Source organism: Dermacentor variabilis, chromosome 2, assembly GCF_050947875.1.
Source record: "Dermacentor variabilis isolate Ectoservices chromosome 2, ASM5094787v1, whole genome shotgun sequence".
NCBI lineage: Eukaryota > Metazoa > Arthropoda > Arachnida > Ixodida > Ixodidae > Dermacentor > Dermacentor variabilis.
In genome coordinates, this window is record NC_134569.1 from 69,392,530 (window position 1) to 69,405,976 (window position 13,447).

Sequence of the window (13,447 nt, forward strand, 5' to 3'; positions counted from 1 at the left end):
TTTCCAAAGCTCTACAAAACTGAAAATTCCAACTACGGATTTTTATCATTTGTCCTTTTCATAGGACAATAAATGGTGTCCCACACGTAAATTACAAATCTCCAAAATAAAATTACGATGCCACATCCCACCCTTAAATATTTACCTATACAGGTCCGGTCTGGCACCGTCTCCTCGATGTCATGCCAGCCAGGAACCCGAAAACATTGGTCACTTTCTGATAGCATGCCATCTATATAGAAATCAGAGGAACAAATTAAAATCATTATGCCGAAAATTGCGTATTTCTTTAACTACTCAAAATATCCTCGCCTTCGGGGCTTCTTTTTTTGGCTTTAGTCACAGGAACATCTGCGTGGCCATTTGCAACTATCGCGGTGACAAAAGAAGGTTATCATGTTAATTTTCGAAATCAATAATTGGACAGATAATTAAATCACTGATTGTGTCTTTGAAGTTACTACAAGACCACCTAACAAAGAACGCAATATTTCTTGTGTATACCTTACAAATACTTATTTCTATATCTGCCAAGTAAATCTATTTCTGAATGAACATGAACGGTTATAATTCCCCCTGATTTAATTTTCTGTTTAGGATTTTCCCTTTCCCTTTAACTGTTAACCTTTAACTGCCGTGTTCTTGACCAATCTCCCGTAGTGCGTAAGCGCCACAAGTGAGGAGCAAGCAAGCAAGCAAGCTGGCAATGTCGATCGCCGCATCCATCCATCCATCCATCCATATCCATCCATCCATCCATCCATCCATCCATCCATCCATCCATCCATCCATCCGTCCGTCCGTCCGTCCGTCCGTCCGTCCGTCCATCCGCCCGTCCTCTTAGCCAACACAGTGGCTCAACTTGTCTTCTAGCTTGACGCACTATGTAGTCGTGATGCCGTCGTGATTCGATCCCATTCCAACTTTGTCATCTGACACCCGTTATACCGTCGTCGTCATGCCTTGTACGTCAACAAAGTGGCCGAAGTTGTCTAAAAGATTGGGTCACTAATTGTGTGTTTGAAGTCAGGATGCCGTTCTGGTCGTTGTGCGGTCGTTGCGTCACCATTATTTTAGCTTTGTCATCCCATCATCATCATGCCATCTTCGCCATGCCATTCTCGCCATAGAGTCGTGAGGCACTGGCGGTCGTACCGTCGTTGCGACGTCATCGTGGTCATTGTATCTACGTTCCGCCCGCTTAGCAATCTGACTGTCATCATGCCGTTGTCATCAAGCCATCGTCATCACCCTATCGTGTCACTCTTCGTGATAGAATAGTCGTTACGCCGTGGTCATCACACACTCGTTGTCATCGCATTATCTTCATGCCGCTTTCATGCCATCATCTTCATTGCGCCAAACCTCGTCCTGCACAAACGCGCACACACCCACACGAACACACTTACACATACACATGCGCACACAAACATACACACGCATGCACGCACGCACGCACACACACACAAATAAAAAAGACTCGTCACGTGCCCGTTCTGACACACGTCTGGGGTCAGTCAAAGTACGCGTACCAACAGACACGCATTCCTACCTTCGATAACCAATAGCTACGAAAACGCCTGTGGCTCAACACTACTATAAAGGCGAGCAGACGTAACGCGAACGGCAATCCCTACCTAAAGTTTTCCACGCCATCACTTTCATGCCCTGATCGTTCCCGCCGCTTTCCTGGCTATGTTCGCAGCCCTCTCTTCATCGCGTCCTCCGAGTAGAGCTGGCGAAATTAGTTTCAAAACAATTGTCACCGCCTTTGTGGAGGCCACTTCCTCGTTAACCCCCATTTCTCTCTCAGTCTCTCCGCCGTCCTCAACCAGCAGATGAAAGAGGTGAACCACCCGAGCCTCCGCTCGAATTGGAGCCCTCAATGTGTTACATCTAACCCCTTCCCCAGAGCTGCTCTCTGCCCTGTGAGGCATGCTTCCTCCCTTTCAGTAATTCGTGCTCCTCACCTGCACGCATCATGGAGAGCTATGTTCGCTAGCAGGCTACGTTTATGAGTTCCGCGCCCATCCGACAATCTCAGGCGTGTAAAAGGTGGCAAGGGATCCATTAGAGGCACGGGTACACCGATCGTCATTAGAGGGGCAAGGGCTCCGCGTCCAGATTGAATGCTGAGCTTTAACGGAACCCTGCTGCTGCAGCCGAAAATCTGGCCAAGGGCCAGGATTGTGACGGCAGCAGGCTTGCTAGAAAAGGCCGGGCGCAAATGAGGCAACCACACACACACAACTCGTGGGAAGGAAACAAGAAGATTCGATATGGGCCAGGGGTGCTGGGAAGGATTGGTGTGCAGCCGCATCTGACAGATAGGGCGAAACTAAGAGAAAGTGCTCATTTCTGGGTTGCAGCTAGTTTGGCTGCAACTAGTATAGCTAAGAAGTGCTGGCATGCGAAATTTCGCTGTAATATACAAGGAGCATGTAAACCGTTATTCCAGTACAATGTAGGCTAAATTTAAAACTTCTTGAAAAAAATATCTGCACAAGATTGTCAAGAATGGGGCCGACAGTGCAGGGCACCTTTATGAGGCACCTTATGTCTGTTTATATTGTCTATATCACGATGCACAACATTAGTTACTTTTGAAGAAAATAAATCACAAGAAAGAAAAAGATACGCAGGCCAGTTTAAGTGAACCTAAGATCTATGGGATGCAAGATTCGCCAAGAGGTTGTTCTACACGCATACGTTTGCGTTATACGTTTGTAGTATACATTAAAGGGTTAAATCTGATGAAGACAGTAATTGGGGTAACATTTACCTTACAATTTAAAGGGGAAAAGCGAGTGAAGCCTACAATGACATTGCAGTAGAATTTCAAAAATAATTACTTATTGGCTTTAAGTAAGACAAAAACAAAGTACGCTTTTACCCCAATATTGCATAAACCCACGCCACTTCAGTTTGCAGGAATGCAATTCGGCTTTTACGAAATCAAATGCGTTTTTTTTTCCTACCTGAGATTACGCAATATAGCAATCAGCAGGGAGCTTTGACTATTGATACCCTTGACAAAGTGCACACTTTCCTAAAGACAGATCTGTTGTTGGTACTAGGGCTTTACTTTTTCAAGTTGTAGCAGTGGCGAATGCGTGCTATTGGACACATACTGTATTTACAGTTAGTCAATTCTTTTTAACGACGTTCAAGCAAGAAGGAAATTTGTGGGCCCATTTGGGACGCGTCAACGACTGCTATAATGTGCGACAAGGCGAGCTTAAACTTCCATGAGACGAAAAGAAAAACACGAAGAAAAGAAAGTAGAAAAAATGATGCTAAAGCAACGACAAGCCGAACATTTTAAGAGTACCCTGACGGTCATTAATCTCCACGTCGGCTCCGTCAGCGACATTGCCGTGCAGTGCCACTACTGTCTTTGGTCTCGATTCAAACTAATGCCTTCACACTCATAGCGAAATTTACCGTGCCATTCAATCTAAGCGTAAGTTAAAGAAATGGGTCGTTTCGGAGCTTAAAGTAGCCGCGAAGTTCTACTGTCTGGGATGACTTCACCATTGGCGTTCCGACATGCCTCGCGACCATCCTTTTGATGAAAAATAATTACGTATATTCGGCCATGGCAGTCCCATTGGTGACTTCGGGATTTACTCAATCCTATTAACTCGTTCGTCGAGCAAGTTGCCCCATGCCGTATTCCTTCTCTGTCTTTTCTTTAGCAAATAACAACTGTTTCGTGCGCAAATCAGCACCGTCCTTCTTTTAAAGGCAGAACGATAATAAGAAAAGCGGCTGCCAGAAAAGAAAGAAGAGACTACACGGAAGGAAATTTTGCTTGTTTCTTTACAGATAAATAAAAGAAATGAAATCTCAAGAGAACTAATCAAGGGAGCTAATATATCAAGTTTTTCCCTACGCCACTGCTCTTCTTATGCAACCTTGCTTGTTTGCTTCGCTCTGATATGCACAACGTTAATCATGGAGTAGGCTGCCTTCGAGAAACTTTCTTTCCCAAAAGGGCAATGCATGCGGACGACTCTGGGAAAAGAACTCAATGATCAAAGTGGACGAACGTTTTCGCCGTCACGTGATATGCTTCGTCATATGAATAGCTGTAAGTTGTGCTATTCATTCGGCGAAATAAACGTAGTTTATGCGCCAAATACTTAGCTCGAAGTCAATTTTGCTTGCACCGAAGTTGGCTGTGCCAGAAAAGGAGGAAGCGGGCTAGCAATCTTACTGAAGTTTTATGACTCCCACCACTGCGTACCCCGCCACGAAGGCAAACTTTGCGTCGGCAAGAAATGACGGTTTTCTAGACGAAAAAGCATTAGTGTTCATAAATCCACGCAGAGAACTTACTTTATGGGCTCATTCCCCGACGCCATCTCACTCTCCCGTCATTTGTTGGGCTATATGCGTTGAGTTTGTATCAAAAATAAGCCACAGATACGTGCACTTGGCATATGGATCGCTAAGGCTGCGCTTCAGTCCTTACATGTACGCACGCATGTAGATAACGTCGTATATAGGGCCCTGATAGTGTACATTTTAGACTTAGTGGTCGGAGAACAAGCAAAAAAGCACAAATTATATTATCAGTGTCGCATTTTACTTTAATTGTTCTAAGAAGATCCTTGTTTCACTTGGGTCTAACGAATGGTTAGTTTTTCAATTAAGTAGTCAAGCGTTCCATTTTTTTTACTTACTGTTCAACGAAAAAGTAACGTTAGTATCTTACGGAAATTTGGTGTCTCCCATAGCTACATGCGCTTCTTTGCCTCCTCTGTACTTTCTCTCTCTCTCTCTCTCTCTCTCTCTCTCTCTCTCTCTCTCTCTCTCTCTCTCTCTCTCTCTCTCTCTCTCATATTTCTATTCCAGGTTTGCCGTTACCCGGAGTAGGTTAACCAACCAGTCGCTCTTCTGGTTAAGATCTCCTCCTTCTCCCTTTCTTATCTCCTCGGTAGCGACCTGTGCTCGATTGATCATTAATTTCCTTTTGGTGAACTGTGTTACCTCTTTCTACCATAACGGCGGTCCACGTAGTGAAAGGCCATTGCGGTAATCTTTGCGCTAACAAAGAAATAGTAACGCAGATAAGATACTGACAAAGAAAATGGATGCCTCGTTCGTCATTATTGCCCTTGTTTTTACCGTGCTGAGTTTTCACGCATTATCTCTCATACACCTGCCGATAAACCAATGTAAAATGCAGCTTTCTCTCCCACTGCTCCCGTCATCGTTGCATCATGTCACCAAAAAATGCTGGCGCGAAATAATATTTGCTACACAAGATGTTAAAATTAGAATAAATCACTTACAAATCACACGTACTTTCGTGATTGGTTTCATAGGATGAAGCAGAGATGTGACATCGATCCTTGGTGACAATGTATTTAATCGAACTGTTTTTCTGGCGTTTCTAAGGATACCATTTGCAAAACACACTCCATATTCTCTCCTAACTACTGATGCACATTCAACCGTCGTTCTGTTCATCGGAGAAAATTCTCTTTCTCGGCAAATCTTTCGAGTGGATTCATAAAAGATGTGTCAACCAACATTCTATGTTTATCAAGCTAGGAGTAACGCCGTCGCAACGAAATGCAATTCTTAGTTAGCATGTGCTCTGTCTGTAGTGTTCTAAGGTTTACTTTATGAAATTCAGTGAAATATTACACAAGTGAGTTCAAGCGTGAATTCGAATGTTATAATTTACGTAGCAACAACTTTTTTGCATCACTCAGATGGGTATCGGCATATAGAGAAGTATATTCTATCAGTTGGTACTCATTTCTGTAATAGGTCTGTATTATTGTCTTCTACTTCGCTCTCTCATCCACCTTCTTAATCCTCTGGTAATGAGGAGCTGAATTCGTAAAGCTAAAAAATTTAAATTCTGGGATTTTACATGCCAGAACCACTTTATGATTATGAGGAACGCCGTAGTGGGTGACTTCGGAAACTCATCCCACCTGGGGTTCTTTAACGTGCGCCTAAATCTAAGTACACGGTGTTTTCGCATTTCGCCCCCATCGACATGCGGCCGCCGTGGCCGGGATTCGATCCCGTGACCTCGTGCTTAGCAGCCGAATACCATAGCCACTAAGCAACCACGGCGGGTAATTCGCAAAGCTCTTGCTCTTTATTTGTAAGAGCTCTTGGTCACTCACAGGCCGCCTTCGCTAGTAATATATCCAGCGTCATGGGTGTCTGTCTTAGCTTAAAACCTTCTTTGTGAATATAATCCTTCTGTTCGGTCTCTCAGTTGCACTTTCCACGCATGGGGAATGGATGTTTCACTTACGCCTCTTTACGAATTCTGCTGCGATGCGCCAGCCAGGAGGGAACAGTGCTGTTGTGCTCAAATGAAAACTGATGAGCGATGTTCAAATCACAGCAGTAATCTTGGAATATTGTGGTTTGGGCTGAAACATGTTACTCTGTCGCTCGCTGTCTGAGGCGCCGCGTGCCGTCACTTTTACAGTAAAATAAACTGCGTAACTAGCATATGATATCTCCACAAACCTGTTCCGTTTCTTGTGTCCTTGTTTGAATTGTAGTAATAAGATGTCCACGGTATTATGGGCGAGAGACAATCTAAAAACAAGGAAATGTTTCAGCAATGCTCGATGGCATTGTGTCACAGCGTCCGCGTGAACGTGCCGCGCAAGTGGAGTCTAAAACAGCGCGTACTTACAGTGCATGTTCACGACGATGGTTGTGGCCACGGGCCGCGTAATGTTGCTGTTGGTTGCGCGACAGGTCAGCCGCGCCTGGTAGTCGGCGCGCGTGAGCCGCAGGCGGAACAGCGTGGCACGTGGATGGCCGCCCGAATTGCGGCTCAGCGCTTGCTGCAGGAGCTCCGAGCCACGCCACCATGTCACCACGGGCTCTGGTTGGCCTGCGAGAAATGTGCGCGAAACAGAACGTGATTTATTGCGTAAACTTGATGTTATTAGAGAGCCAATATTTTCTGAAATAAATTCCTGTGTCACTTTATAGACTGGCGGGTTGTATGCAGTCGCGATAAAATATGGCTGTCGTTTCAAGCCACATTTATGTGTATGCGGCCGCTGAAATTCACATTACGTTACTGCTACTATTAGATGCTGCAACTTTAACTTCACAGCAGAGCACGTGCAGCTAGACCTACAAAGAAATATCGTTTAACGAACGAACATTGGTAAATGTTCTTCGCTTTAATTTGTGCATAAACCCGTGCTACCATGTGTCCCTAGAGTGCGACAAGTTATACTACATATTTCACTGCTTTCTTTTCTGTGTAGAAATAATACAAGGGACTAAAGAATGGTATCGTAAATAGAAAGGCGAACGTGCAAGCGTCCTCCTGTAGCACGAGGTGTAAAAAAGCTAAAGAAGGCAACGCATAAACGCTCTATCGATGTCTTTCTTCCCGCGTGTTTTACCATGGTGAATGAGAATCATCTTCACCAAGGACGACTGAAAAATAAAAAAAAAGAAGGGAGGGCTGCCACGTGGTTCCATACACAAAGATTTTACTAAGGGAGGGAAGGCACTGCTTGCCGTAGACATCGGAACTGACTAACTGGCAAACTGGTTCGCTCAAGGCAAACTAATCCCTTCCGACGTAATGTGGGAGGATCGAGAAATGTCCCTCAGTTTTCGCAACTTTGCGGCAGTCTCCAAATTGCGAAAGGGGGCGAGAGACAAACGTTAAAGAAAGGTAGGGACGTGAACCAGACGCACGTTCGGTTTTTTACCCGAGGCAGAGAAAAGGGACTAGATGATGAAAAACAAAGAGACCAAGCAAGGAGAGAAAATACTCAGGGTGTCGCTTCTTCCACAGGTTCATGTCGAAACAACAATTGCTCACTGAGGTTCATTGACTTTAGGAACTGCAGTAATACACGTATCGCTTTCCGGGCTTGCGAGGAATGTGGCCACAGCGTAGTACAATTGCCAGCAGGAATCATATGGAATCCGGGTGATCGAACACGAAGCTGCGTAGAAGACGTTGGTTTTCAATGCAGGGACAAGGTCAGATGAGATATTCCATAGATTCTTCGAACCTTAACATGCCGTAGGAAGGTGTTTCACTTATCCCATTGATAAACTAATAGCTCTTTATTGAGGCCGCAGCAAGCCACAGGTCACACAATTATGTTGTATAGCAGCGTTCAAGGCTTTGGAGCCACTGGATCTTCATGGAAAGGTAGGGAATTCGTAGGCGAAGGCTCGAGAGGCGGAGGCAGTTTCAGTCAACTAGAGCGGTTCTCGAGGAAGGCACAAGCTTAGCTTCGGGGACCTGACGACAAGCAAATTCAGTATGACGTGGCCGAGGACCAGTTTAACAGTGCATTTTATAGGAATAAGTGGTGCTTTGCGCAGAGCTATACTAAAGCCATGCGGGCACGTGCTTCAGTGAGACTGCGCGACAGCGTTGGTTCACTATAAAAAAATTAATGTAAAGCACACCTCTCATTCAACGGATGCAATTCCATGGCATTCCTTTACATGTCGAAAGGTTATCGCTCAGTAAACTTCATGTGGCAGTCCTGAACGTGAACGTAGAAGAATAAATGACCACGAAACTAGATAAATGAATAAATTTGGCGTAGTTACTCCGGGTGGACAGTGAAGTTGAGTTAGCAATCTGTTGTTGCTTCTATCTGTTTCTTGGCGTATATGTCTTGTTTGAGCCAAATCTTCCGTTCATGATATACTAGTTATCTTGTTCCGATATTATTTGGCTGGTAGATAGTTCTTTTTTCATATATAAAAAGCTTGGCTTTTGATTGCTCCCTACGTTTTCCTTCTCTGTGTTTTGATTTAGTCAGAATTCGATTGCTTGTCTACACTGCTTTCTATTTGCGCTGCTTTAAAACTCCATGACAGATATTTACCGACATTACGATACAGCATCAAAGTTCTCGCCTCTTTTTCCATGTCATACAGCGGCGTCCATTCAGCACTACCAAACACTAAGCATTCCAAAAGCCTCATAGAAGAAAGACAAGCTGATATGGAATCAGCTGTATTTCTCCGAGTTTAGGACGATTCCGAGTGGAAATAAATGTTTTCACGCTTCGCTGCACAAGAGAGCGCACAGCTGACTCGAAACAGGCAAAACATACAAAAGAAAAATAATCTGGAGGTCGCCAGCCAACATTGGCACAGAGGGCAAACGCTGTTAACTCAAAATAAACGAGTCAGGCGTGGTGAAACAAGAGGCGGCCGAGACCATAGCTACGGACGTTGCGTGCTGCTTGCTTCAACAACATTGCTCAGGCGGCCACAGTGAATGGTGCCTCTGCCACCGCTTTTGGCGTGGGCGAGCACCAACTACATCGTGGTTCCCTAAAACGCTTGCGGCGAATCCAATATTCGCGATTCACTACACTGGCTTCGCCGAGAAAAGTTCCGGTCATTTATAATGCAGCCCACGTCAGCAGTACACGCCGCTGCCGGATCGAGCAGTAGAGATGCTCGGAAAGTTATTGGTTCCAATAGGACTGTCACTTGCAAGCACGAATAAAGCCCTGGAAAATAGGGGAGGAATGGATCGAAAACTGCAGCGCCAAACCAACAGAGCACGCGGCCACCAGACAACGGAGAGGCCATATTCGGTGCCCTATCTTCATATCTCCTCATAACTGTCTCGATCTATCTCTTCCTTTTGCCCCTTGGCTGCATTTTTTTTTTTTTTGAAAACTGCGCATTGTGGCTGACAGGCGAACCCTATACCGAATATAGCGACAGGCCAAATCTGCGGCCCATTCGGACAGGCAGTAGTTGAGCTGAGGCAAAAAAGGGGAAAAGAAAATAACAGGGTTGCCGCACCAGAGTGCGGCAGCGTTTTGTTTCTGAAGCACTGCTCTGCGCCACCCTTCAACGCGGAAAGGCAGTATCCTCCGAACGGCAAGCGCGCCTCCAACGCCCCTCCCCCGGCTTCCCCTCCTCCCACTTCGCGAACAACCAAGACAAATGCGAAACCCGCACATTCTTCTTCGTGCGAAGCCGTCAGCGCCAGAAATCGCATGCTTGGAAACAATGCTTTCCACCCGCTCAGTCTGTGCCGCTTGAGGAGTGCGCAGTGCCGGCGGCTGCGAGACCTCGTCGGCGTCTCCGTGGATCATAACTTCTCGCTCCGCGCAGTGGGAGGCCCGTAATGCCTTCGCTTGTTTTCCCCCATACGGTTCTGGGCAGAAAATAGGGGGCCATCTGTAACATTTTTTTCACTGTTTATTCAGGCATCTCCTACACTGGAGGCGCCGCAGCTTGCTATAGTTCCGCTTTTACTCCAGCGTTATGCGAGATCGAGCTTATACTTGATGTCGTCTCGGGTAGCCATGCAAGAGACGATGCGAGGGGGAACACTAAGAATCAGGCAGTTTGCTTTTCTCCCATTTCTTTCGGAAGGTCCGCAGATACTAGCGCAAGTGATTTCAGCTGTGTCGTGCGGAAGGCGTGTTGCCCAGAATGTAACGCCATTTTTGTCAAGACAAGGACCTTAACGATACGTTTATTAATGGTATTCTGCTTCTCATGAGTTTTTCAAGACGTTTCTCTGCACAAGTGGATCCCGAAGATAATTCCGAGATGCAGTAAGTAACAAACTGGGACAGTTAGAATGTTAACCACTGCGGTATACCTCAATGGCTATGGGGTCGCGCTGGTGGGGTCGCACGTTTGATCCCGGTCACGGTGGCTCCATTTCGATCTAGGCAAAATGCAAACAGCATCGTGAACTTAGATTTCGGTGTGCGTTAAGAGCTCTAGGTGGTCAAAATTAATCCGGAACCCTTTTCGACGGCGCACCTTTTTCATCAAATTGTGGTTATGGCACGTTACCGTTCAGGGATTTAATTTATTGAAAATTACAGTATTGTGCAGCAACATGTGCGGGGCGATCACAGAAGAGGCCAGGAATTATCTCATAGGAAAAGGCTAGATAATACCCCCACGTCACGTAGGTCGTTCATCTAAGAATAACATTGAGTGGGGAGAATAAACTGCTGAAGGCATGTGTTCGTTGAACTAGAGATACATTTTTTCAACGATATTCTCAGCAGTAATCCCCAATTAGATGTTTACGAAAAATGAGAAAAACGATTTTCAATCCAGGTACTACAGCTGGAAACATTCATTTTTCTTTTGAAAGGGAAAGATTGGTCATCCGCCCGAATTGTAGCAGGAAGCCATTGTAGCTTCATGCTACGATTCGGGTAGATGCCCAATTTTTCCCTTTTATGTACTTTCCTCCACCTTGTGCGCATCAGCAGAACTCATTCGCCATATTCAGTGTTCCAGCGCCTCGACATGACGATTAACTCGCCCTGGCTCTGTTATCGGCTAGCATTATGGTTAATTTAGATGGTAGAGCGACCGCGCCGGAAAGGTGTTGGTGCCGGGTTGGCGTCCCCAACCAGGACGAATTTTTCTTCAATTGTGAGGCTTTCTTTCTGAGAAACCCGTATATGTTTCCTTTCTGGCTTCGCGCTACAGTTAGGGTGGATGCCGCTTTTTCCTTTTTATGTACTTTCCTCCACCTTGCGGGCTTCCGCTGAACTCATTTGTCATTTTTCCTTTCTTAAAATTTTGTTAGACACTATAATTAGCGCTAAACGCGGACGAATCATGGAACTACAATAATATCAACAATGCCTCTTCAGTTACAAAAATACCTTCTTCTTGATTTTGGGAATGTCAGAATTAAAAGGTCGACCAACAACTGCGTCGCAAAGAACAAACGCACTTACTTCGACTGACGTTACATATTTGATAACCATGGTCGGCCATAGCTGCTGCTGCATGGCATGGCAAGTACAGAGCGGCGGTCATTTATCTTCTCTGAAGTATGAAAATGCATCTAAGAGGATAGTAAAAGCATAACTTGAAAGGACGCACTTTCCAAGCGAAGACCGTTGTTGTCTATAGCGAGAAGCAGGCTATCCTTTTGCCTTAACTTCGTCGCATCGGCGCCATCGCAGTGCAATACCGCTGACTGTTGCCCAAACTGTCTGCTTGAATTGTATCCAATGGTCAACGCATGGTAATAGAGTGGAAAACCTATCGCAAGTCCGTTAGGAGTGATAAAAATGCAATATGCCATGCTTTCCGCTGTCATCATTCGTAAAGTAGCTCTCTAGGCCTAGGTGCACAGAGACGAAAAGATTGCACATGCGAAATATTCTTTAAGCCAGACGACCTTTTCTAGCCACTGCCTCTTTCAAACGACGTCCATACACATGGCCATTTCAATGCAGTTGAATGGACTCGCTCTGTTCACTTCTGGTGAAACAGTTCTTGCTTCATATCTTGCGCGTCGATACGATCATTCGACGTCCCCACAAGTGCGTGCGTAGCAGCGTAATTTGGACAGTCTACTTCTTTAATAATATTATTCCTGTTGTGGTTGTGTTTAATATTCAATACGGAACCTTTCTATAGCCTTTGTCATATACACACGGCACACCAAAGTGATTATCGTTGCAACATTCCAAGTTCTCATTAACTAGTTTGTAAATTAACACAACCGCCAAGATGTCTGCAGAAAAGAATTCAAATCATTTTTTTAAACACTGGAAGCGAAACTCAAATATTGGTCCTACATGGGGATTCAAGAGTTACTTTTCATATGAGAAACGGACTAGCTCATGTAATTACATGATCTTGGATTGTAGCGCGAAGTGACAGGGACACAGACAGGAGCAGACAGGACGAGCGCTCGTCCTGTCTGCTCCTGTCCGTGTCGGTGTCACTTCGCGCTACAATCCAAGATCAGGTTACCGTACCAACTCGCCCAACTTTCTATCCTTTTGCACTACATTTCATGTAATTACGTAGCCCGGAAAAATTGCTCCGGTAAAGGAGTAAGACCATTTATGTAAACACCAACGAACGAAGCGGAATACTTCGACCACATGTTCTGGAATTACTCCAGCTCCTTCAAACGCACTGACTTGGGGAAGCCGCAGCAGCTTTCAATCAATACGGTATAAAACTGACGATGTTCTTTTTTTACAATAAGCGACCTCACGATGACCCTACATGTAAGCCGGTAGGAAAGTACCCAACGACTGGTCTACTGCCACGACGGTATCCTACCATGAAGATGCCACGATAACCGCTCGTCAACACTTAACCACCTTTACATATTTTCTACCGGTCTTTTGATATGAATGAACCAGGGGTGCAGAACATTAAAGCCATCTTTCGGACACTGAACGAGTTATCGGGAGAATTTTCATCTGGTTGCAAGCATGAAAAGTCTTCTCAAGGTCGCACATCCATCAAAATCCACAGCAGCGGTCGCACAGAGCATCTACAAAATGCTTCTGCAGCTTAATAATTCACTCAAGACGAAGAAGCCGGAACCACTCTGCAAAACTGAGTTGCATTAGTAAACGAATTTTCTTGGCATTCGCCATGGAAATTCAAGAGGTATTCCAATCGGCCATATTGCAGTCGCATATTTATGTTC

At 45.2% G+C, this 13,447-nt stretch overlaps 1 protein-coding gene across 1 annotated transcript in view; it reads right to left on the bottom strand.

Annotated features, from left to right (window-relative positions):
- The window catches only part of LOC142570341 (synaptogenesis protein syg-2-like), a 125,510-nt gene that overhangs the window by 51,332 nt on the left and 60,731 nt on the right, over positions 1-13,447 (bottom strand). Inside the window, exon 4 of the mRNA XM_075678728.1 lies at positions 6,680-6,883. Within this exon, the coding sequence (XP_075534843.1) occupies positions 6,680-6,883 (204 nt within the window). The remainder of the gene's footprint in view (positions 1-6,679; positions 6,884-13,447) is intronic.